General features: G+C 36.2%; 2 protein-coding genes, 1 long non-coding RNA gene and 1 pseudogene across 3 annotated transcripts; 2 read left to right on the forward strand and 2 right to left on the reverse strand.

Moving 5' to 3' along the window:
- Positions 1-1,822: 1,822 nt before the first annotated feature.
- LOC147485624 (uncharacterized) lies at positions 1,823-3,037 on the reverse strand. The gene has a single exon (XM_086573566.1). It carries the CDS (start codon positions 3,035-3,037, stop codon positions 1,823-1,825), a length of 1,215 nt encoding a protein of 404 aa, XP_086429692.1.
- Positions 3,038-14,199: 11,162 nt separating this feature from the next.
- Positions 14,200-15,740, reverse strand: LOC147485625 (uncharacterized). The gene is made up of 2 exons (XR_015202680.1): positions 14,886-15,740; positions 14,200-14,677 (listed from the first exon to the last, which is right to left on the reverse strand). It is a non-coding gene; the product is annotated as an uncharacterized LOC147485625 (long non-coding RNA).
- Positions 15,740-16,283, forward strand: LOC147485626 (blue copper protein 1a pseudogene; annotated as a pseudogene).
- Positions 16,284-20,278: 3,995 nt separating this feature from the next.
- Positions 20,279-26,527, forward strand: LOC147485627 (uncharacterized). The gene is given in 14 exon segments (XM_086570305.1): positions 20,279-20,492; positions 20,569-20,663; positions 20,749-21,484; positions 21,578-21,645; positions 22,079-22,161; positions 22,585-22,684; positions 22,866-22,951; positions 23,112-23,194; positions 23,927-24,063; positions 24,152-24,253; positions 24,871-25,164; positions 25,263-25,385; positions 25,948-25,977; positions 25,979-26,527. Coding segments are annotated over 14 exon segments (2,304 nt in total). The 5' UTR covers positions 20,279-20,488; the 3' UTR covers positions 26,342-26,527.
- Positions 26,528-26,730: the final 203 nt, after the last annotated feature.

Here is a 26,730-nt window from a genome sequence, read left to right on the forward strand (position 1 = left end):
CGGTATTATCTGTTATATGACACGCTGTAAAAGATGGACCATCAACAATCCTCTTGAAAGGAGATATATTTTCATTTTGTAGTTGTAGTCTTAACCAAGGAATGTAGTCCAACTCTTTTGCTTGACTGCCCTACGATTTTTTACCCCTTGATTTTGACTTTGGAGGTATACTTGGTACTTCTTGTGAAAATAATAAAAATTCAGGGACGGTTGACATGCATAACTCAAGTATTGACTACCAAAACAATGGTAAATGCACAACTTACTCTTCCCACTCGGCATTTTCCAGAGAATGCGTCAAAACCCACTTGCGAACTTGTTGATACTCTATATTTGGAAGAACATATTGCTTTCCCTTTTTATCCATAGGGTGTGCACTTTCAATATCCTCATTCATGATCACCCTTCTCCCATTCTTATGGCTTCCAAAGTTGCCATCATGAATGTACTCCATACAGTACATCATCGCCTCTTCCACGAGGTATTGCTCTTGGATGCAACCCTCAACAAAAGTCTAATTGGTCACATACCTTTTATAAGTTTTCATCATCCTGTGCATGTGCCATTAATTAATACAAAATGACTACATACTAATCACAAGAAAGATATATATAAAGAACTTTACTCACCTCTCAAAAGGATATATCCACCTATATCTAACAGGTCCGCAAATTTGTGCCTCTTCCGCTAAGTGCACAACAAGGTGTATCATTGAAACAAAAAACGAAGGCGGGAAGTATTTTTCAAAGACACACAAAGTTTCCACAATGTGTTTTCTCATGTTCGAAAGGTTCGCACAACAAATGACTTTGGAGCATAAGACGTTAAAGAATAAAGACAACTGGCGAATAGCTTCACGCAATGGCTTGTGTTTTTTGAATAGATGCATCAATAACACGGGTAATAAATGTTGTAAAAGGATGTGATAGTCATGGGATTTTAGGTTCTTGAGCTGAAAATCCTCCAAGTCCACATTATGTTTCCAATTTCCACTATATCCAAGCGGGAACCTTCAATTGGTGCAAAGTTCTACAAAGCAAAACTCTCTCTCGCGTGAAAGAGAAAAAACACCTATTGGATAAGACCACTTGTCATTCTTCATTACCGGCCACAAGTGTTTCTTTATCTTCCTAGCTTTAAGGTCTAGACGGGCTTCGAGTCCATCCTTACTCTTACCTGTACCCATGATTGTTGCAAACAGATTCTCCGCAACATTTTTTTCCACGTGCATCACATCTAGATTGTGGCAAATAGGCAGATGCTGTAGGAATTAAATATATAAGTGAATATATGGATATGTATACATAAAGTTACATGATATACTACTACACAAATGTTAAAAATACCTCCCAATACGACAATGTAAAGAAGATAGAATCCTTTGAAAATGCTAAATTTTCTAGTTCTTTAGTCCTTTTTCTCTTCTTCTTCCTTCCTTCCGGTGTATCCGGCACCTTGCCAAACTTGTTCTGAATTTGGATCATTTTAATTTTTACTTGAGAACCCTTTAAACGAATAGGACGCTTACCATGTTCTTCTTTTCCATTAAATTGTGCCTTCTGGACTCTAAAGCGATGATTCGGGTCTGCTAGGAACTTTCGATGACCCATATAAGCAAACTTTTTTCCATGCTTCAGCCAAGTAGAATCTGTATCTTCACTACAAATAGGACATGCATACCTTCCGGCTGTTTCGTTACGCCCGAAAAGATGGTGAAGCGGGGAAAATCGTGTATCGCCCACAAGCAAATTGCCTTCATAGTAAATGTCTCTTTAGCATGGGAGTCATATGATTCAACTCCAACACCCTATAACTGTTTTAGCTATTCGATTAAAGGCTGCAAGAAGACGACGATGTTATCCCCTGGGCTACTTGGACCAGGAATTAGAAGTGTCAACATAGTAATCTCTTTCCGCATGCACAATGATGGAGGCAGATTGTATGGAGTAATCATAACAGGCCAGCAACTATAAATGTTGTTTTTGTTCCCAAATGGATTAAATCCATTTGTTGCAATCCCTAATCTAACATTACGTGGCTCCGCAGCAAACTCAGGCCATTTAAGATTAATTGAGTTCCACATGGAAGAATCAACAGGATGACGCATATAGCGTTGGTCAGAAACTGCATTTGCATGCCATTTCATATTCTCTGCAATCCATGGTATGATATACATCTTTTGCAATCTCTCAGCCAAAGGAAAATACCTTAGCTTCTTCCATGGTTTAATCTTAGCCTTCGGTTTTAACGGGTTCACCGGTTGCCATCTGTTTTCACCACAAGTGGGACAACTAATCAAATCCTTATATTTGTCACCCCAGTATATAATACAATCATTTGGGCATGCATCAATAATTTCGCACTTCATGCGAAGAGGTTTGATCAAGTTCTTAGCAACATAGGTCTTCTCAGGTAGTGTATTCTCTTCTGGTAAAGTCTTTTTAAGGAATTGCAACAACTCTGTGAAGCTACTATTAGACCACTTGTGTCTAGCCTTCATGCTCAACAACTCAATCGATAAAATCGTCGATAATTTCGAATCTTCACCCCGACATGATGGATATATTGATTTTAAAGCATCCTCCATCAACTTGTCGTATTGAACATCCTGCGGTATGGCATTGGGTGAATCTCCATCATCAACTTCGTTAAGACATGCATCTAAGTCAACAGGATGACTTCGTCCAAATGTGTCATTGACCATCTCTTCCATCCTTGGCAACATATTTTCAGGACCCCTAGTAGAAGAACTAGTGGGAGCTTCAACATAGTTACTACTTTTGGAAGATGACTCTCTATGATGTATCCATGATGTATATGTCTCGTCTATACCATCACAGATAAGATGCTCGGCAATATCTTTTGTTGTTGACTTCCCCCCTAAATTACGACACTTAGCACAAGGACAACAATACCAGTCAAGTTCCTTTCCTAATTTCTCTTGCGTGAACTGGATGAATGATTTAACACCTCGAAGGTATTCATGAAGCGAAGTTGGTGCTTTCATCCAGTTCTTGCTTGGAAGCATTGAAGACATTTTCTAGATAAATACATCAACATATATAATATTAGTATGATTTCAAAAAGAGTATTGAACTTGAAACCTAGGAAAGGTATCATAGAAAGTGGTACTCAAATTCCTTTCTGCCTCCTAACACACTTAGCACCCCAACAACCCACCTACCAAGTCTAAATGGTTTGCTCAAGATTGGAACAAATCACAAATAACAATGCAAACAATATATATATATATATATATATATATATATATATATATATATATATATATATATATATATATATATATATATATATACTTGGTGATTCCATGTTAATAGCAACTTCTTTATTCTCTATGGCCAAGACCAATTAATGCCAAAGAAGTCATATCATTTACAAACAAGAAATCAGGTTATTTGAAAATATAAAGTTTGAAATAAACTAGTCCAACTCAAACTGAAATCTATAGATATATATTGTAAATCAGTAGAGGCTGAATATCCAAACAATAAAAAATAGCTAACTCAATCGACCATGCACTTGATGTTCTTAAAGACTGACAAAAAAAAAATACAACTCATAACTATACTTATACTTATACCATCGGATGAAAACAATAATACCAACGACATAATAACATAAAATAACAAGAGAAACACAACAAATGACAAACAAATGATAAAGAAAGTTAAACCATTTTATACCCTGTCTTGGAGAAGCAGTGAGAAAAATTCAACCTTTCCCTGAAGAAAATTCAAGTGAAGAAGAAGAACCTATTAAATCAAAACAACACAAACTTGTTAAACTGAAAACTAAAAATAAAAGTTTTAATCTTTGAAAACTCAAATAAGAAAAACAAGCAAACCCCATAACAAAAATAAAAGTTTCAAGCTTTGAAATTTCAAATAAGAAAAACAAGCAAAACCATATATCTGAGGATAACATAAACAAAAGCGGATACTGAAGTAGGTTTACAACTTCACGAATCATTGAACATACACTTTTCTTAAAGATTTCCCCTCATGGATAACATGTCTATTGCGGAGTAGGAGAACAAATTTCTTTAGGAACAAATATATTTGTTTCTACGGAAACTAGAATATACATATAGTTCATTTTTAAATCTGAGAATATTAAGTTCTAGCCTCCAATCTTTTATTCTTTTTGTTTTTGTTTTGTTTTCCCCTGAGGAGGTACAAGACATTGATTAAGTTGTATTAAATAAAACCATAATAGTAACACATGATCACTATAATAATGTCAATCATGCATAAAAACTAATCTTGCAAGTTAGAACGAAACTAGATAAATATGGATTTGAGGAAGATGATTAAAATTATACGAACCACCCAATGCGTTAGCTAAATTTACCTCTTCACAATCAAACACTACTTATCACAAAAAAAAATGTGATAGAGAAACGACCTAATTAAAGCTAGAATATTGTAAGCGACTTCATGATGCTCGAAGCTACAATTTTCAAGCTAAATTCACTTTGTGCAAAAGCTACGAGATACACAATTTCACTATCATCAAGCCCCAAATACTACTTGATCATGCATGAAACAACAACAGCCCGACGCTAGCATTGCAGGCATGCAGTCATCTTAATATTAATTGTGGATGTACTTCAATATTAATTTTCTATGTTTGCAAGGAATGCCAAGCTTCTTAAGCCCAAGTGTACGAGTAACAATCAATTTTTGAAAGTCCCTAATCTCAATTTCAAGTTTCTTAACATGGATTTCAACTCCTTTCCCTATTCCACTTCAAATTCTGGTATGCCCATCTTCACAACGTATGGGGAAGAGGTAGAGAACAATCATTTCTTAAATCCTTTGAAACAGGATTGTTCCAAAATGTTAAGTCAGAGCCACTTAAAAGCTTGTCAGTAAAAACAGCTCTGACATAAGCTTGACAGGATTGTTTCAAATCTTCACAACGTTGGACTTCCTACGTTTCCACTTAAAAGCTTCACAATGATTGTTCCAGACTTAACATGGATGTCAGAGCCATTTTCGACAGGTTCAACACTTCCTAGTTCTAAAGTTAAATCTTAGAAACAAAGAATAAATGTAGTTAAACTATTTTATACCTTGCCTTGGAGAAGCAGTGAGAAAAATTCAGCCTTTACTTGAAGAAAAATTCCAACAGGAGAAAAACCTATTAAATCAAAACATCACAAACTTGTTAGTGAAGAACAAGCAAAAAGTGAATAACACGCAAACCCCCAAAGCGGCAAAACAAAGAAAGATACTAATCAGCAAAAAGTGAATAACACACAAACCCCCGAAGCGGCAAAATAGAAGAAAGACACTAATCAACAAAAAGTGAATAACACGCAAACCCCCGAAGCGGCAAAACAGAAGAAAGACACTAATCAGCAAAACGTGAATAACACGCAAACCCCCGAAGCGCCAAAACAGAAGAAAGACACTAATAAGCAAAACAGTGGCTACCGAGTGAAGGAATTACCTATGTGAGGATTCTTTGTTGGCAAGTCGTAGTACGGCTGGGAAAAGAAAAGAATGGATTGCCCCTTTCTTTTTTGTTTGCTGGATATCGAGAGTGTAGCTTAATTTCGTGAATGTTGTGATGTTGAATTTGGGGATTTAAGTGCGAAACCAATTTCAGTGGAAAAAAGAGAGAAAAAGAAGTGGTTACCTTCTTTTCGCAGAAACGTTGTATAGTAGTGAGAGAAAGACGGAGTGAGAGATTGGTATTTGTTGGGAACCTGAAATTTTAAGAGGGAAAATAAATTGGGTCAATTTTTTTTGGGGTGGAATGGTTTTAGGCGCTCAAAGGAGAGGGGAGTGACTCGACAACATGCTGAAGATGGAAGCAGATAGCGGAAAACCGACGAATATGAATAGACTGATATAAGCTGTCTAATGCAAGGAATTAGCCGTGGTTTAGTTTTATATAGTTAGAAGCCGTCCTATTCTGGGGCGTCATGTCTGTCCTAAATCCTTTGTTTTGACGTAGTGCAATCTTGCTGCCTCTGGCGAACCAGTTTCAGACGCAGATCTTATTTTTCATACATTAAGAGGTCTTCCTAAAGAATATGGTCCGTTTTCTACCTCTATAAGAACAAGATCTCCCACTAATCCAGTCAGAATTGATGAGCTTCATAACTTAATATTGAGTGAAGAGTTGTCTATTCAGGATCTCAAAAACGGCTTCAACAATGATTCAGTGCAAGCATTTGAAGCTTTTCATCAAAACTCCTCAAGAGGTAGAGGTAATGATGGTTATAGCAATAGAGGTAGAGGAAGTTATCGTGGTAATGGCAGAGGAAACTTTACTGGAAATTACAATGGAAGAGGTCGAGGTAATGGCTATAATGGTTATAATGGAAACAATGGTTACATTGGAAGTAATGGCTATAATAATGGAGGTCAACAGTCAAGTTCAAGGCCTCAATGCCAAATTTGCAATATATTTGGGCACCTAGCCATTGATTGCCACAACAAAATGAATTATTCTTATGCTGGCAGAATCCCACCAACTAAACTAGTAATGCTTGCTAACATTGGTGACTTCAGTTCTTCATTTAGTGGTTTTGGCTCTGATAATGGCGTTGGAAATCAATACAGTGGTTATTTCATTGGGTCTAATTCTCAACAAAATAGATATCCTGGTTCTACAACTCAACAAAATGGTTCTAATGGTTCTAATGGTTCTACTTCTCAGCATCATGGTTATCCTAATTCTTAGAATTCTCGAGATTCCTACTGGTATGCTGACACAGGAGTATCTAATCACCTTACTAATGATCTATCAAACCTTTCAATTCATTCTGATTACAAAGGAGTTGACAAGGTTCTTGTAGGCAATGTACAAGGTTTGTCAATTCTTCATACTGGTTCTACTTCAGTTATTCCATTAAATTTATCTCATAAATTTCATATGAAAAATATTTTGCATGTTCCTCATATAAAACATAATTTACTCATTGTTCATAAATTTGTCAATGACAATAATTGTGTACTCATCTTTGCTCCAAATGGTTTTTGTGTAAAGGACATTGCAACATGGATGACTCTTTTACATGGTCCAACTGAGCATGGTCTTTACCCAATTCATCTCATTTCTCCTACATCAAAGTCTACTCATTATCCTTCTGCCTTCATCACTACTAAAGCTCCTGCTTCTACTTGGCATAGAAGACTCGGGCATCCCTCAACTTCAGTTCTCACCAAACTTCTTCAAAATAAAAGCATTGATTTGCAAGGATCAAAGCATTTTCCTTTGTGTTCAGATTGTGCTGTATGCAAAAGCACAAAGCTTCCTTTTGGTCTTTCTACTTGCAGAACTACAAAGCCCCTACAGTTGTTACACATGGATCTTTGGGGCCCTCCTCCTGTAGTTTATGTAAATGGTTTTAGGTTTTATGCCAGTATAGTTGATGATTATACTAGGTATTGCTGGATTTTTCCACTTTGTAATAAATTAGATTTTTGTCATGCTTTTCAATCTTTTAAAAATCTTGTTGAAAATCTTGTGGCTTACAAAATCATGTGTCAGAACTGACAATGGTGGTGAATTTACGAGCACAAAATTTGAAAATTTTCTTACCTCAAATGGTATAAGTCATCAATTCACATGTCCTCGCACTTCTGAACAAAATGGCATTGTGGAAAGAAAGCATCGTCATATTTTAGATATGGCTAGAACACTTTTGTCTCAATCTTGTATTCCACCTAAATTCTGGTGTTCTGTTTTTACAAGTTCTATCTATCTTATAAACATACTCCCCTCCATCACTCTTCATAACATTTCTCCCCTTGAAAAGTTGTTCAATAAATTTCCAAACTATGGTAATCTCAAAGCCTATGGATGCACCTGCTATCCTTGATTGAGACCCTACACCAATAATAAACTTGATCTCAGATAAAAAGTATGTGTTTTTCTTGGTTATAGTCTTAATCACAAAGGCTATAAATGCATGGATATCAAAACTGGCAGAATTTACATATCTAGACATGTAGTTTTTAATGAAGAGGAATTTCCTTTCAAAAACATGTATGATAACTCCACTTTCATTGCTTCTCAAAGCTTTATTCTTTCCTCTTTTTGCAATGATATTAATCCCTCATCTGACAATTCTTATTCTAACAATTTTTCTCAAAAGTCTATTTTAAGTTCTATCTCTACTACTCCAGTTCCTACAATTTCTACATCTTCAACTACAATTCCAACTGTTGTCAATTCTAATTCAAATCCTCCTTCTGCATCCTCTCACACTATGACCACTAGAGCAAAGAATGGCATTTTAAACCAAAATCCCTTCTAAGTACAAAACATCCCCTGCCTCATGCTCTTCAGTCCACTCTCTCTTCTATTCCAACTACACCAAATTCTTTTACTTAAGCCAACAAGGATCCTCACTAGAGGGCTGCTATGCTAAGTGAGTTCAATGCATTAATCAAAAATGGAACGTGGACACTTGTCCCTTTTTCTCCTAATCAGAATCTTATTGACAACAAGTGGGTCTTTAAGCTTAAACAAAAAGCCGATGGAACCATTGACAAACACAAAGCAAGATTAGTGGCCAAAGGGTTTAATCAAACGTTTGGTTTTGATTATGACGAGACATTTAGTCATGTTGCCAAGCCAACTACAATAAGGTTGATTATATCTGTAGCCGTGTTTTTCAATTGGGACATTAGACAACTTGATGTCTCGAATGCTTTCTTCCATGGTTATCTCAAGGAAAAAGTGTACATGAAGCAACCTCAAGGCTTATTGATCCAGTAAAACCAACTCATGTATGCAAGCTTTTGAAATCTCTATATGGTCTAAAACAAGCCCCGAGGGCTTGGTATGAAGAATTGTATCAAGCTCTCTTATCCTTTGGTTTTGTCACATCTGATGCTGTTCACTCTCTATTCATTAAGAACTTTTATGACATATGTGCTTGTATATGTTGATGATATCCTAATTACTGGTAGCTGCTCCAAAGTTTATCATCACATCATTTCTCAGTTAAGTTCTTGCTTTAATTTGCTATGAAAGATTTGGGCTCATTACACTATTTCTTGGGACTAGAAGCTAAAAGAAATTCAAAAGGTATTTTTCTTTCTCAAGCAAAGTATACTTTTGATCTTTTATCGAAAGCCAAGATGACAGATGCCAAGCCTGTTTCTACACCTCTTTCTACAAGTTGTAAACTAGACAATCACACAAGAGAACTTTTAGTGGATCCAACTAAGTACAGATCTCTTGTAGGAGCATTACAATATCTTACTTGGTGTAGACCATGTATTTCTTTTGCTGTTAACTTAGTTTGCCAATTCATGCATACACCAAGAGTTCCACATATGTCAGTGGTCAAGAGGATTCTGAGGTATCTTAAGGGTACAATTCATTATGGAGTCTGGTTTACAAAGAGTTCACTTCAAATTCAAGCATTTTGTGAAGCTGATTGGGCAGGCTACCCCATGGACAGATGGTTTATCACTGGTTTCTGTGTGTTTATTGGTCACAATCCTTTGTCATGGTCAGCTAAGAAGCAGAAAACAGTAACTCGTTCTTCAACTGAAGCTGAATACAGGGCCTTAGCTCAAACTGCGGCAGAAATCCACTGGATTTGTATATTACTCAAAGATCTCAGAATTCCTTTGTCTTCAGCACCAGTGATACATTGTGATAATATAAGTGCAATTTCTTTGGCCCATAATCCGGTCTTCCATGCAAGAACTAAGCATGTAGAAATAGACTATCACTACGTCAGAGAGCTTGTTATCAACAAAGTTTTGGATGTTAAGTATCTTAATACTACACATCAAATTGTAGATATTCTGACAAAAGCTCTTTTTTCTCAGAGATTTCATCTTCTTACAGCCAAGCTTTCAGTGCTCCAGAATCCCTTCAGCTTGAGGGAGGGAATTGAACAGAATCAAACAAGTGTACAAGTCAACACCAGTCAACAGTCAACCATACAAGAGAATTCTCCAGCTCAACACAAGAAGACAATTTAGAACCTTCTGTATATATGTTTTAGTGTATACTATAAATATGTAAGAGGTATAGAATTCAAGAATTATGAAAATCATTTTTAATCTTTTATCTCAAATATCATTACAATATTCAGGAGACAGACAAGAGAAGTAATTGGAGTACTCACTGGAGGGATTGGAATTAATACAAATTATGTGGTTGAATCAAGAGCAATAGTGGAAGGTATAACAAGCAGTGGAGATGGGGTACACAAAAATATGGGTGGAGTCAGACTTAACTATAGCAATCAAAGCATTCCAAACCAACTCGGTGCACTGGAAAGGAAAGTTAAAGCCGACTGAGAAAGGATCAAGGGAAATGCAAGTATACTTCTTTCAAACACATGGAGGGAAGTAAACTTTGCAACAGACTTTTGTGCAAAGAAATGAGCAACCTTAACAAATGGACATAAGCAATGGTGGGAAAGCAAGCCTAGATTTGTACATAGAGTAGAGAATCAATACTCTATCTATTTTAGATTTATTTCTTAAAATTTATGTTGGAGTGATTGTTAGGAATATACAACTTAATTGTACTTACTCTTTACCAATTACCAAACTATACAAACATTTTGTCTTGTAAGTGTCTTGTACTTCTTAATTAAATCCGAGCCTAGTGTAGATACACTATATCCTTAAGACAGATTTTCCCCCTCACGGTGCTTGAAGGTTGATGGGAAACTGTCTCCCAAGATAGAATAGATTTCCTTCTATAGAAAGCTAGCACTTCAATTATATAAAATCAGTGAACATAACATAGTATTTGACTAAGAGCAGAGGGAGAAGAGAAAGATCAGAACTCTGTGTAATATGGTGTATCTTTCTCTCCAAATTCATCCACTATTTATAGGTGAGTAGTGCCTCTTCGAAACAACACAGTGACTCTTGGGAAAAAGTAAGCAACTCTTTGAAAAGTCACATGTTTCAAAAAGACACACCATTTCGGCATAAAGCACTGTTTCGAACCAGTGCTTATTTCGAAAGGTCACACCTTTTCGGCATGATGCACTATTTCGAACCAGTGCACATTTCGAAAGGTCGCACCTTTTCGGCATAATGCACTGTTTCGAACCAATACACCCTTTCGAAAAGGTTTTTCTCACTTTACGTACTGTTTCTTTTCAGAAACCCATTTCATATCAATATGGGATAACTTGGGAGACAAATTACTCATTCATATCTCAATGGATTTGTACAAATCTATTTTTCTAACAATCCCCCACATGAATGAAGATTTGGCTTCTGTTCTTTTACAAATGAAAAGATACCGCATCAGGTCAAATAGCATGGGAGGCCTTGAACTTGCCTTAGTGAAAGACGATCGGATTTAATTGGACAATCAGTAGACTTCAATTAATGTCCTTGAACTGTCAGCCGTTTGTATAAACCTAGACAATCATCTTCACGCAGTACCTTCTCGAATACTGTTGGTTCTCACGTTTGTGTTCATTTTGGCCTTGAACACTTCTTGGTTTTAGAGAGTGCTTTTGAGACATTTGCCTTAAAATTCTCATAGAAGCGGCCCCACTTCACACTCACATAGGTGATTTCTATAAAGAGTATCTTGCAATACTCTACTTGGATAACATAATTTTCCAAGATATAGTAAATCATTAAAAGCTTGATTTATCCTGGGTCTCACGGCAGATATGCACTGTCTTATATAGGAATAGGTTAGAGTATATTATTACTCTCTAGTGCTAATTGAGTCACAGACATAATTCAATTGACCCCTTGAACCTAGATCTTGGGATCTCCAGTCAACTAGGTTGGTTTTTCCATTATGAGGACTCTTGGTTGATTATCTCAAAGGCTTTAAGCCCATTCCCCTTGATAATCTTTCCACTTGCTCTCTTGTTAAACCTTTTGTAAGCGGATCCGCAATGTTATCTTTTGACCTTACATAGTCGATTGAGATAACTCCATTTGAGAGCAATTGTCTAACGGTGTTATGTCTACGACGTATGTGTCGAGACTTTCCATTATATATGCATGCTACTCTGTGCTTTACCAATAGCAGATTGGCTGTCACAGTGTATACATACTGCTGGCACAGGTTTAGCCCAATTTGGAATATCCTCTAAGAAATTTCGAAGCCACTCTGCTTCTTCTCCAGCCAATGAATTCTGATTCCATAGTGGACCTCGCTATGCACGTTTGTTTTGAGGATTTCCAAGAAACAGCTGCACCTCCAAGTGTAAAGACATATCCACTTGTGGACTTTGAGTCTTTAGTGTCAGATATCCAATTAGCATCGCAGTACCCTTCTAGAATGGCTGGATATCTTGTATAGTGCAAACCAAAATTTCGAAAGTATACTTTAAATATCCCAAAACTCTCGATTATGGCGGTCAATGATCTCGCCAGGATTACTCGTATATCGACTTAGCTTGCTCACAGAGTATGCTATGTTAGGCCTTGTACAGTTCATGACATATATTAAACTGCCAAGTATACGAGAATATTCTAGTTGAGATATGCTATCTCCAGTATTTTTGGCTAAATGAAGATTTACGTCAACTGGTGACCTTTTTGGTGTGATGTTATACTTCTTGAACTTTTCAAGAATCGTCTCAATGTAATGAGATTGTGATAAAACAAGTTCATCCTCCGTCTTAGAGATCTTAATTCCTCGGATAACATCAGCGACACCTAAATCTTTCATGTCAAACTTACTAGACAACATTTGTTTGGTAGATTTTATGACATTCATATTACTATCCAAAATTAGCATATCGTCTACATAGAGACAAACAATGACACATCCCTTTTGAGTGCTTTTGACATAGACACACTTGTTATACTCGTTTATTTTGAAACCGTTTGACAACATTGCATTGTCAAATTTCTCATGCCATTGCTTAGGTGCTTGCTTTAATCCATATAAGGATTTAACAAGCTTGCAAGCTTTCCTTTCTTGTCCAGGAGCAATAAACCCTTCGGGTTGTTCCATGTATATTTCTTCATCTAACTCACCATTCAAGAATGCCGTCTTTACAACCATTTGATGTATCTCAAATCCATGTATTGATGTTATTGCTATTAGCATCCTGATGGAAGTTATTCTTGTAACTGGAGAATAAGTGTCAAAATAATCCAATTCTTCCTTTTGTCTAAAGCTTTTAACCACAACTCTAGCTTTATACTTGTCGATTGATCCATCAGTCTTAAATTTCTTTGTGAATATCCACTTATATCCCAAAGTCTTGGAACCTGGTGGTAAATCCACCAATTCCCATGTATGATTATGCATTATGGATTCAAACTCGCTATTTATTACTTCTTTCCAATAAGTAGCTTCTGGAGATGACATTGCCTCCTTGAACGTTTGAGGATTATTTTCCAACAAGTATGTTAGAAAATCAGGTCCAAAAGACGTTGACGTCCTTGACCTTTTGCTACGTCTAGGTTCCTCCTCAATTTCGCTTTGTGTAGGATGGTTACTAGTTGTAGCGTCTAAAGTTCTCTTTGTTGAACTTGGCTCTATACATATGTTATACGAAAACGTATTTTTAAAGAATGAAGCATTCCTTGACTCAATAACTTAAGATATAGTGTATCTACACTAGGCTCGGATTTAATTAAGAAGTACAAGACACTTACAAGACAAAAGGTTTGTATAGTTTGGTAATTGGTAAAGAGTAAGTACAATTAAGTTGTATATTCCTAACAACTTAAGACAGATTTTCCCCCTCACTGTGCTTGAAGGTTGATGTGAAACTGTCTCCCAAGATAGAACAGATTTCCTTCTATAGAAAGCTAGCACTTCAATTCTATAGAATCAGCGAACACAACATAATATTTGACTAAGAACAGAGGGAGAAGATAAAGATAAGAACTCTGTGTGATCTGGTGTATCTTTCTCTCCAAATTCATCCACTATTTATAGGTGAGTGGTGCCTCTTCGAAACAACACAGTGACTCTTGGGAAAAAGTAAGCAACTCTTTGAAAAGTCACATGTTTCGAAAAGACACTCTATTTCGGCATAGAATTTCTTGTTTGAACCGGTGCCTATTTGAAAAGGTCACACCTTTTCGGCATGATGCATGTTGTTTGAACCAACCAAAGATATTCGAAAAGGTTGCATCTTTTCGGCATAATGCACTGTTTCGAACCAGTACACCCTTTCGAAAAGGTTTTTCTCACTTTACGTACTGTTTCTTTTCAGAAACCCATTTCATATCAATATGGGATAACTTGGGAGACAAATTACTGATTCATATCTCAATGGATTTGTACAAATCTATTTTTCTAACAGTGATCTACTCAAGACACTCACAAGATGTAAAATACAATGAATAATCACCCTTTAGCAAAAAAATAAAAAATACAATGAATAATAGGGAAAAAATAAACAGAGTGATGCATTATTAATTCCTTAGATCAGGCCATGACAATCATTCCTGTTGTGACTGCTGCAGCAATCAACAGCTTAATCCAAGATCTAGAAATTCCATCTCCAGTGCTTGATTTTCCAGCATCAGCTAGCTACTGTAATCACCAATTTCTGACCACCCTGGCAATGGTTTGCAACACCACAAATGTACCACTTTTTTCCTGTAGTTTTAAGTGGGATTACGTCATTTCCAGAGGTCAGAGCTTCGCTCAACGGTGGCTTAATGCCCAGTGCCGTTCACCTTGTGGACATTGTGAGCTCCCTCGGGGTACTTAAAAACTGCATCATTCAAACAAATTACGTAATCTGGTTTTAGTAATGACAATAATGTAGATATCTAGAATCAACTAAATCAAGTAGTATGTACTGCCTTCTCAAGGAGTCAACAGTGAAGGTCTAATGTATTACCATGTTTCTTTTATTTATGGTTACAAAAAATAAATAAATAAAGTAAAATAACTTTATAGTTGAACTAGTAGTACTTTACCTAGTTCATCTCCAACGCTAAATTTTTTGTCCTTAGCCCAAGCTTGATAATCAAATCCAGTTGTCCAGCCACTATCGTCTCCAACCAGAAACTCTTTGCTAGAGCGATAGCTGGAAGGACCATAATGACAAGGAATATGATGAGCATTTGCTTAGAAGCCATTACAGTTTTACACCCTTGATACAGATAGCTATATATATGATCTTATGATTATAGGATTTGTAAGTGATTAACTCAACTTTGATGTTTGTTACAAGCTAGCTGTAAGAGAAATGTACTTATAGAGCTGGAAAAACGACCAAGATTCCAAATTTCATATACAGAAATGCAGAAGTAGTTGGTCATACTAAAAGGCTGACTGGCTGAGGACGGCATGGCCCGCAATGGAATAGATAGAATTCGATTGTGTGGGTCCAGTTGGCCATGAGACCCGTTTCAATTGTCTGGAATAAGAGGATTAAATCTTCTCTTCTGTTACTATGCAGGCTAAATGTTAGTAATCCCTTGTTCAAGTTTCTAGGTAGCTCTCTACCATATATGCCATCTTCATATGAACATAACCACATAATACAAAAACATAGAAACTTAATGCGTATATTCTAATCTTTTTTGAGATTCATAATATATAGCACATATGGTCTAAAAAATATATCTTGGGAAGTTTAGTTAGTAAAAGTTACTTTGGGATGCACGACCATGCCGGCGAATTTACTTCACCAACAAACTCACAAAAGAATTGTATAAATAGATCACGCAAACACCATTTATTGAGCACCGATCTAAGCTCAACACTTTGAACAAATTCAAAGTAATTAAAACTTGTCCCAAGTAATTTAGTACTAAGTTAATATCTAATGGCTTCTAACCATTTGTTTGTGTTGCTTTGTGTCATTGCAATCTTCCTGCCTAGTGCTCTTGCAAAGGTTTTTGTAGTTGGGGATGAGGTGGGGTGGACAATTAGGTTTGATTATGCAGCTTGGGCAAAGGGCAAGACGTTTTATGTTGGCGACCAACTAGGTAATTTTGCTAAATTACACATGTTTTTAAGTTGGTAAATGTTATATATCAATCGATACAATCGATAACAGATTTACGTTTTTCTTTTATTTTGCAGTTTTTAATTATCCGGTGGGAGTTCACAACGTCTTCAAAGTGAATGGAACTAGCTTTAAGGACTGTGTTGTTCCACCACCAAACGAGGCATTAGCTACTGGATCGGACATTATAACTCTTGTGACCCCAGGAAGAAAATGGTACATTTGCGGCGTAAGCCAACATTGTAAACTTGGTGGTCAAAAGCTATTCATCGCGGTACAACCAAAATCAATGGTTCCAGCTCCGTCTCCAACAGTGTCCGAAACTTATACTTCTCCAGCTCCAGCTCTAGCTTGGCGTTGAGAGTGTATTCGAGATGCCAATGTTCTATTAAACTATCCACTGATGCGTTATTAATAATTTGTTTAGTTTAATTTTGTTTTACATCATGTAATCTCTTTAAATAAATAAAACGAGTATGAAGACTCGATGGATTGCATGAGAATTGTCTCCTAGAGCAATCCGTGCGACCCTATTTGATTTACTATCATTTATGAATGCCTTTGTCGGAATTCATGTTCTTTCTGTGCTTACAACTCATACATTTGAACTAACACTCTACCTGCACAGTTTGTATTTTTGGTTGATAGCAAACCTTCAGTGCTTTTCGACTTCACTTTTTTGGGTGAAGAATGCTGTTGGACGTCAATGGTTACCATGACTATTTCTAATCCACTTATAATGAATTAGGTAATCTTTTATTAACGACCCAAAAAAATGAGACTTTTGCAAGTAGAGAAACCCTGGCCACCCATGGGATGCTTGTCGCCAACCCGAAATTTTTTCCCGTCTGCCTGAGCTTTATAATCAAATCCATCACTGTCGTCGCCTACTTGAATTCCTTCATTAAAGTGGTTGAAGGTTGGACCACATTAATGGAAATGATAAAAGAGAAAATGATGATCAATATTTAGAAACCCATTGGAGGCCAGCAGAATTTAGTGAACTGGTTATATGCTAATGCTCTGGTCCTGTTCTTATTTCATTTTAATTTTTCTAGTTAAAACACTATAGAGAGTATATATATAGAGAGTAATACTACACTGACACAGGAAAAATAACACAATCAAGACACAATGATATGGCATGTTGCAACATCAATGTTGCAGTAGTGAAAATAAGAGTCAAAAATCTATTTTCTCTCATTCAAAACACTTATTCTCTTTCCATTATCATATTTTCATTTTTATTTTGTCATTCTCATCTTTTCTTCATAACAAATTATCAATTCCATTGATTTTTCATAGTGCAACATTGATGTTGAAGTGATATTTCTCGGTGCTACATTGACGTTACAGTGGTTTTCATGATACAACATTGATGTTACAATGATATTTCTCTGTGCAACATTGACGTTGCAGTGATTTTCATGGTGCAACATTGATGTTGTAGTGATGATTTTTCATATTGCAACATTGATGTTGCAATGCACGTCACTGTGTTGGTCAACTGTATCAAATTCTCTGTGTCAATATAGAATTATATATAGTAAGGGCTGTAAGTTGTAACCCCACCTTACAAGCTACATTAATCGAATCTAAAGTAAGCATAGTTCGGAATTTCAGAATTTTTGGAATTTCGACAAATTTAAAAACCAAAATTCATTAAATTTTGATTTTTATTATATTTGGAATTTCGGATGATTTCGGAATTTCGGATATTTCAACTCTATATTTGGAATTTTCTTTTTTTTTTTAAAACCGAAATTCCGAGAGGAATTCTAGAGTTTCGTTCGGAATCACGAACTATGAAAGTAAGTCACTTCAAGAGACTCCCATTTTGAGATTCATGGAAGTCTGCCTGCAACATGTTATTTTCATAAGTAACCATGCCTAGCAGAGCTTGATCCGCACTGAAATTAATTTACCTCCAGCTTTTGAAATGAAACGATACTAAGTTTTAGAATGCATACACTGTCTCCACCTAGCTCTTTATTTGCTCCCCATGGCACTAGACCTCCACCAAAGGCACTAACTGCAGCAACCAAGTCTGATTCAATCAGCCTGTAAGTTGTAACCCCACCTTACAAGCTACATTAATCGAATCTAAAGTAAGCATAGTTCGGAATTTCAAAATTTTTGGAATTTCGACAAATTTAAAAACCAAAATTCATTAAATTTTGATTTTTATTATATTTGGAATTTCGGATGATTTCGGAATTTCGGATATTTCAACTCTATATTTGGAATTCCGTTTTTTTTTTAAAACCGAAATTCCGAGAGGAATTCTAGAGTTTCGTTCGGAATCACGAAGACACGAACTATGAAAGTAAGTCACTTCAAGAGACTCCCATTTTGTGATTCATGGAAGTCTGCCTGCAACATGTTATTTTCATAAGTAACCATGCCTAGCAGAGCTTGATCCAAGACCGAAATTAATTTACCTCCACTTTTTGAAATGAAACGATACTAAGTTTTAGAATGGATACACTATCTCCACCTAGCTCTTTATTTGCTCCCCATGGCACTAGACCTCCACCAAAGGCACTAACTGTAAAGCAACCAAGTCGATTCAATCACCTGTAAGTTGTAACCCCACCTTACAAGCTACATTAATCGAATCTAAAGTAAGCATAGTTCGGAATTTCAAAATTTTTGGAATTTCGACAAATTTAAAAACCAAAATTCATTAAATTTTGATTTTTATTATATTTGGAATTTCGGATGATTTCGGAATTTCGGATATTTCAACTCTATATTTGGAATTCCGTTTTTTTTTTAAAACCGAAATTCCGAGAGGAATTCTAGAGTTTCGTTCGGAATCACGAACTATGAAAGTAAGTCACTTCAAGAGACTCCCATTTTGTGATTCATGGAAGTCTGCCTGCAACATGTTATTTTCATAAGTAACCATGCCTAGCAGAGCTTGATCCGCACTGAAATTAATTTACCTCCAGCTTTTGAAATGAAACGATACTAAGTTTTACAATGCATACACTGTCTCCACCTAGCCCTTTATTTGCTCCCCATGGCACTAGACCTCCAGCAAAGGCACTAACTGCAGCAACCAAGTCTGATTCAATCAGCACCCTTTTGAAATTGCAACCTCAATTCCTTCTAAAATTGCAAGCACTCAGCAATATAAGAGGCAGAGTTTATATTTTTCTGCCAGAACCATTAAAACTATTGACTTGCCATTCGGTCATTCCTATGCCCCTAAACCAGCTAGTCTAGGGACCCCTTCAACCATCACAATTCCTCTATCAGGTGGCCTCCACTTGCAGTATGGTGGCGTCATTCACTCTTGGAGCTCTTGCAGTCCTTACTTTGAGCTTATATAGCGCACTAATACAATTTGACATACTAGAATAACTGCATAGCAGTGGGGGCGTGAGCGTAGCAAGGGAGGAGATGAGAGGAGGAAAATACCGAGAGAAAGTTGGAAGAAGAGAAAAACAAAGGGGGAGGGGGATCAATATACCATGGTTCATACCATGCCCCATAACTTCACCCACAAGACGAACTAGAACTTAAATTTTTATAGATATGTCTAACAAACCATGAAGATCACATTTACAAAATTTCAGTTCATTTGATGGTGTTTAACAATGTTGAAAGATGACTATAAAATCAAAAAAATTTAAAATTGACAACAATTTTTAAATAGGTTATAGGCTTTCATGCATAGTTAATAGATTATATCTACAAAATATTAGCTTTTAACTCATTTTGTAAATGAGCATATTATAAATCATGGTTATCGGATCCCTCTCTCTCGCTCTTTCTATAAACCATGGTTATTAGCAGAACTGGTACTAAACTACTACATATATTCTACATTTCTACTTATATAATCTGATACATATCGAAAAGGTGAAGAACAGCTTGTTACTCAAATCAAATCAAACAACGTGAACTATGGGCTTTAGAGGCCTTCTAATACATATAATTAATTAAACCCATTATTCTAGCCCAATTACGGTCCAGCCCAGCCCAAAACTAAGCAGTTAAAATCGGTTTTTAGAGATAATTGGTCTAGGAGCGATATGCGATTAATTAATCGGTGGTTTAATCGGTTTTATATTATTATATACAAATATAAAATTATACAATTATACATCAAAATATAGAATAGCAACAATATTAGGTTCAATAATAATTAAGAAACAATTTAGCAATACATAATATATCCCATATTCATTCAAATATTCAATGTAAAAGTAGCAATTTACAAGTACAAATGGACCTTAGCTACTGACTTCGGCCTTATTTACTTTTTTTGGATCTCTTCTTAACATAAATGAATGTAAATGGGCCTTACCAAAACAAGTATAAGTGGGCCTTAGCTTCTTCTGTACCAAAGAATACCCAATTTTCCATCGTCAGTTTTTTTAAAGCAACTCCTCCTCCCTCTATTTTATAGGCAACTGAGTAGTAAGTGAGAAATCGGAAAAAAAACATATCGCTCCACTGCCGATATACGATTAATCACGTGATTTTAACTGCTTAGATTGGAATTGGAATTGGAATTGGATTGCTTCGTTGATAAAGTTAACTGCAAAAGACAAAATGGGTAAAAAAATAATTTACTCGTTTTTGTTTTTGTTTTTGTCTGTTTTTTCGATTAATGTTTTTGAATTTGATTTCAGAGGTTAAAAACTGGGAGAAATGGAGGAAAGAGAAACGGAAATTAGTTCGTGCTGAAAAACAGAAGAAAAGAGATAATTCATGGATTAAAACTCAGGTAATTTGAAATTTCAAGCTGTTATTTTTATTTTTACATTAGTTACAACTTTATAATATATACAATTTTTACGAAATTAATACAGAAGAAAAAATCTGGGAAAATTTTTGAAGAAGAAAAAAATGAGGTTTTTGAAGAAGAGAGTTGTTTGAAGATGGGAAAGAAAGGGAAGAAAAATAAGAGTTTTTATGATGAATGGATTTCTTTGACGGATAAAAGTAAGAGTGAAGCGGAATTAGGTTCAAAGGAGGTGAAGGAAAAGGTAAAGAAAGAGGAGGAGAAGGAGAAGAAGAAGAAGAGTTTAAAGAGGAAAACCAAAGGGAAGTTTGAGGAGTATTTAGAAATGGATATGAATAAAGGGATGGTTTCAGCTGAAGACGATTTGAAATTAGAAAGGAAACTTGCCAAGAAGTTGAAGGTAAAGAACGGGAAGTTACGTGGTTTGGATGACGAGATGAATATGTTGTTTGGTGAAGTTCCGTCTATACTTGATTCTGCGGGGGATGAGGAAGTTATGGATGGTGAAGAAAATGAGGATAGAGATGAAGAGATGTATTTGAAGAAAAAATGTAAGAAGAGAAAAGTGGATGTTCAGTTAGAGGAAATGGAAAATGAATCAGATGAAGATGAAGAAGCAGAAGCAGAAGAAGATCAGACAGATGAAGATGAAGTTGTGGAGGCTGATGATGAGGTGGAAAAGGAAGAGCCTTGTGAGATGCTGCCAGAATTAACTGAAAATGTGAAGTACATTGCTCCTCACTTGAGAGCTCGTGCGAGAAATGAATCAGAAGAGCACACTCAAATTCGTAGACATGTTCGAGGTAACATATTGAGCTTAATGTGTTGAACTTTTGTATAACTAGCAATATAAATAAGTAGTTCTGGTATCTGTATTGACTTTGCAAGATATCCAGGTCTTCTCAATAGACTTTCTGAGACAAATGTTGAATCAATCACAGAGGAGATGTCTAGCATCTACAGAGTAAGTATTAACATCTATATGTGTTTCAATCTGCATCCTACTCCCTTAACTTTCAGAAATTGCAAACATGCAATCTGTCTGGTTTATGAACAGTGACTGCTATTTTAGAAGTTGTGTTCCACATGTGCTGAAACTGATTACACACTTCACTTGTGCCAAACAACATTTCCCAGGAGTCAGATTAAACTCCAGCAGATGTTTGCAACATCTGGCTGATAACATCATTTTTTGAGGTTTTATCAATTAATTAACCTGTTGAAGTAATTGAATTTGGATTGAGACCTCATATGAATTAGCTGACTTCTTAATCTTGAGATCTGTTTAAGTGGAGGTTGTGATATGCATATATCTGCTTGTTCATATGGATTAGATCAGTAATCCCATATGCTGTTAATTTTCAGTTCTTTTACTGTTTACCCTCTTTATTTTGCAGTCAATAGCTCGCGTCACTGGTGCTCAGATAATCAGTGAGGAGGTTTTAGCATCTTGTTCAGGAGGACCACGTGGAAATGAACAGTTAAGAGCAGTATTTTACTATTTTTGTTATTGTTTTTTCTTTTGTTTGCTTTCTCCTACATCATCTTTCAATCAAGGTCTCATTGAAAATTTTTGCAAAAAATTGGAAAATTAAAGTTGGATGGCTAGGAAACTGATCAAAAGGAAAAAGGACTGTCCCAACTAAAAATTGATTATTGATAGGACTGAAATATGACATTATTCCTATGGAAATTGCCCCTAGCAGTCCTACTCATTGACCACATCTTTATAACCTAAACCTTTGCAATCCTTTGCCCAAACACATCCGAGTCACTTAAGGAGTCTCCTTGGCGCTATAGTCTATGGAGACAAAATTTCTATATCTGAGTTCTTTTGGGTCTTTTGCTTTTTTATTAAATATCTATTGATTGGTTATGTTATTCTTTTGCCCTTTCTTTGCAGGTATGCTGCTGGGTTTGCAGCTTTTGTTGCAGGCATGGCCTGTTTGGTTGGGAGTGACTTTAGTGCAAAACTGATTGCATCTCTAGCTAAATCTTTTGAGGTATGTCTAATTTAATAAGTTAAATATATGTTACTGGAACTGTGTGCCTTCACAGTTCAGTTTGTGTAGCTGGTCAAATGAATCCTACCATGTTCTAGATATGAGGAAAATTTTATGTTCAAATGCGAGTTTCAGCTCGTGTATATTTTATTCTCTACAACAATCTTATTTCTACTTGCAGGATGAGTTTATGAAAGAAGACAACCTGTCCTTGCGAAATCTGACCCTTTTGCTATCTTATCTGTACACATTTGGTGTTTGCTCTAGGTTGGTGACCTCCATTGCTGAAAAAAAAGTGTTTTAAAGTAGCATAATAATTTTGTATGGTGCACACCAGCTTCATACTAGATTGCTAGAAAACTCAGAATTGTTATTGTCTAAGTTCTCCACCATCTCTAATAATCAACTTTGTGCTGGTAATTTTCAGTGATTTGATATACGACTTTCTAAGCATTTTGAGCAAGCGATTGTTGGAGATAGATGTTTCCACTATATTAACAATTTTACAATGTAAGTCTTTTTTCTTTTTCTCTTTTTGGAAGTTTACCATGTGAACATAACAATAAGTTACGGATATAACCCGCGCCAATATGATCTTGACTTTATAAATCATCCCATCAGAGTTTCCACGATGGACTTTTTGAAATGTGTTCCTTTCCAAAGAAGCACAAGGTGACCGCCACAGAACTAAGCCCTTCCCCCTGCCACCCTTAATGAAAGACCCTCCACCTGTTTCCTCTTCATATGCAAGCAACAGAACTAGGGGCATCATATCCTCCAGTATCTCGAGAAATAACTCACTGATAAACCTGCCCCTGGAGACTCACAGCCTCCCTCGTGTACAAATTAAATGCTACAATTCCATTCAATAAGTTTGTAGATTTGTTCAGGGCACCGCAAAGCCAATTTCAATCAAGACATAGAGTTTACTTTTCTGGCTCTAAGTCATTAGTCATCCCATTCTTATTTTTCCACTGCTGTTAATTCACTTAATTTTTTACCTTTTCTTAGTTCATCATCAACATCGAAGCTGTTGCTCATGTGGTTTTGTTGCTTTTCCAAATATTTTTTCATTTCTGAATCAATTGTTCTCAGTATCCTGTTTTTTTGAAAAAAAAAAAAAAATAAAATAAAACTCCTATTATGTAATGGTGGTAGCATGTATGGTATGAAGGCTAAGAACTGAGCTTATTTTGTCTATATACTTATATTTGCATACATATATTGCTTTTACTTGAATAGGTTGTGGGATGAAATTAAGGGGGGACGACCCCTCTTCCATGAAAGATTTTATTTTTAGCGTCCAGAACAGAGTAAACGATCTGAAGTCCCCTTCTGCAAGTATGCCAGATGACCAGCCAAAGATTGACAATAAAAGAGTATGCACATGTATTCTTATAAATCCTAGATACCTGTTTAGCACACCTTTTGGTGGTCACTTATTTGGCAGTCCTTGATTCTCTGCAGATGGAATTCATGCTAGAAACTATATTTGATATCAAGAACAACAAGAAAAGGGCTAAAGACGATCCTGCTCATTACACTCGAATGAAAAAATGGCTACAGAAGGTCTTCTCTCATTGATTGTTTGCATTTATCTCTGCATAGCTTTTCATGCTTACCTGCTTGTTTTTAAAGTCAAAACTTCAATGCAATGAATGATATCGTTAAGAACGTTTTGGTTAAAACTGTGCCAATATGCTTTATTATATTTCAGTTACAAAACTAACGAAATAGTTAGAATTAAAGGTAGAAAATTCAGTCTAATATATGCAAAATCTGGAGCATAGAAGACTTGGAAGTATCTCAAAGATAGGGTATCAGTATGAGTTTTCATCTTTGGCTTGGTTAGCATCTTCACACTACTTTAGTTCAAGGGAGCCATTGGCTCTTCTCGGATGGTAGCACATGAAGTGTCAGCTTAGTTGGGATGTCTTAAGCTCATTTGGTGAAAATGGATTGACCATCTACGTTGAATAACCTACAAGATAAATGAAGAAAAATAAAGGTGTGTGAGTGTGTGTGTGTGTGTGTGTGTGTGTGTGTGTGTGTGTGTGTTTGTGTGTGCGGTGGGGGAAGAACCTTGAATTGGTTGTTACACATAAACACAATATTATTACCTCATTTTGACAATGTAGTCATGTTTCCTTCTATTACCTTTTTCTTCTCATAAATCACCATTGCAGTTGAGAGTTGAAGATGTAATACTCCGGGGCCTCAAATGGAGCAAGCTGCTTGATCCTAACAATAAAGGTCAATGGTGGTTGTCTGGCGATATTGCCTCCACGACGGATAATGCTGAAGAAGTTGCCATGACAATAGACAGAGAACCATCAGAAGCCAAGAAATTCCTGCAGCTTGCCACTGCACAGAGGATGAACACAGATGCCAGGAAAGCAATCTTCTGTGTCTTAATGGGTGGGGAGGACTATTTAGATGCTTTTGAGAAGCTTTTGAAGTTGGATTTATCCGGGAAGCAGGTCAGCATTCTTTGCCCGTTTTAGTCTTCTCATGATCTTGACTAGCTCATCAGTTACTTCTTGTTTAAATGAAATTATGATCTCATCTCCATATGCAGGATAGAGAAATCATGCGAGTGCTTTTACACTGCTGTTTACAGGAGAAAGTTTTCAACAAGTATTATAGTGTTTTGGCCTCCAAATTTTGTAGTCATGACAAGAACCACAAATTCACGTTACAGGTATCTGATTTCTCTTTATTCCTTTCTGTATTTGATGACTATTGAATGTGTATGGAAGTGTTTGTGGAAGGACAAATAACAAATAATATGATTTCCATAATACTTCGTATTAACACCTGAATGTTTCACTGATTCATTGGTGAAAATATTATGACGGGGCCGAGGGATAATCTTTTGTGAATATTTGGTCACAAAGTTCATCTCATTCTCTTTGTGACTCTGTTATGTGCGTGTTGTGAGGATATGTTACTTGTAAATGTAATCCGACAGAAATTGCACTTTAACCACACCAAATTTTAAAAAAAGAAGGCTAAACTAAAGCTCTTTGGTAATGAATCAATCGGTATGTAGACCACATATGGTGTTCTTCTGTAAAATAGGCCGTCCTAGTCCTTGTTTATGCCCCAAAATCAGTTTTGAGCTTCTTTGAACCTTACGTGTTCATTGTTTTTCACTTTGATCTATTTTTCCAGTATTTCCTGTGGATTATTATAAAGAACAATTTAGAGCTTCTTTGAACCTTACATGTTTCATTGTTTTCCATGGTGTTCTAATTTTTCAGTATTGCCTGTGGGACTATTACAAAGAACTTCGACTCAATGGAGCTAGTCCAGTCAAAGAACCTTGCGACATTCACTGCAGAAATGCTTGTGTCTTTCTCCCTTTCTCTTGCAGTCTTGAAGGCTGTTGACTTGACTGACCTTAAGCAGCTGACTCCAAAAAGAGTTATGCACTTTCGGATGCTTTTTGAGGCCATCTTTAAAAATCCAGAAGCTACTGTTTGGAATATTTTCACACGTATCGGTGTTACCCCTGAGCTTGAACCTCTACGGAATGGTCTTCAGTTCTTCATGAAGCAATATGTTGTGAATGCCGGCCATGCCAATAAAAGCATCTCCAACAATTTCAAGATTGCTAGAAAGGCCTTGAGTAGCATGGAAGGAATTCTGATGTGAATTTTCACTAATCTTTGAAATGGAAATCGATATATTTGTAACCTCTCCCACTCATTATGGTTACAGTTGCAAGTTGGCCTTCAAGTTTTGTTATTTTTGTACTTTTAAGTTACATGTTTCAAATTACATTATTTTAAACTATTATGATATGTAAACAGCCAATGAATACGATACTCTGTTGGTAAATTTGAGATATTAGGGTGTGTTTGTTAACTGGCAAATGGGGGTGGCTAATTGTATTTTCCCACTAGAAGCACCATTTGTCAGTGTTTGGGTGTATTTAAGGGCCCTGGCAAACACTATTTGGAATTAGCCGGCAAATCAAATTATCCCACTAGAAGTGGGAAAATAGAAAACACCTCCCCCTAAAGTTGAATTAGTCACCCGGT

This window comes from Coptis chinensis, chromosome 7 (assembly GCF_015680905.1).
Source record: "Coptis chinensis isolate HL-2020 chromosome 7, ASM1568090v1, whole genome shotgun sequence".
Classification (NCBI taxonomy): Eukaryota; Viridiplantae; Streptophyta; class Magnoliopsida; order Ranunculales; family Ranunculaceae; genus Coptis; species Coptis chinensis.

Coding starts and splice junctions, on each gene's coding strand:
- LOC147485624 (XM_086573566.1), bottom strand. CDS start 3,037: ATGTCTTCAATGCTTCCAAGCAAGAACTGGATGAAAGCACCAACTTCG.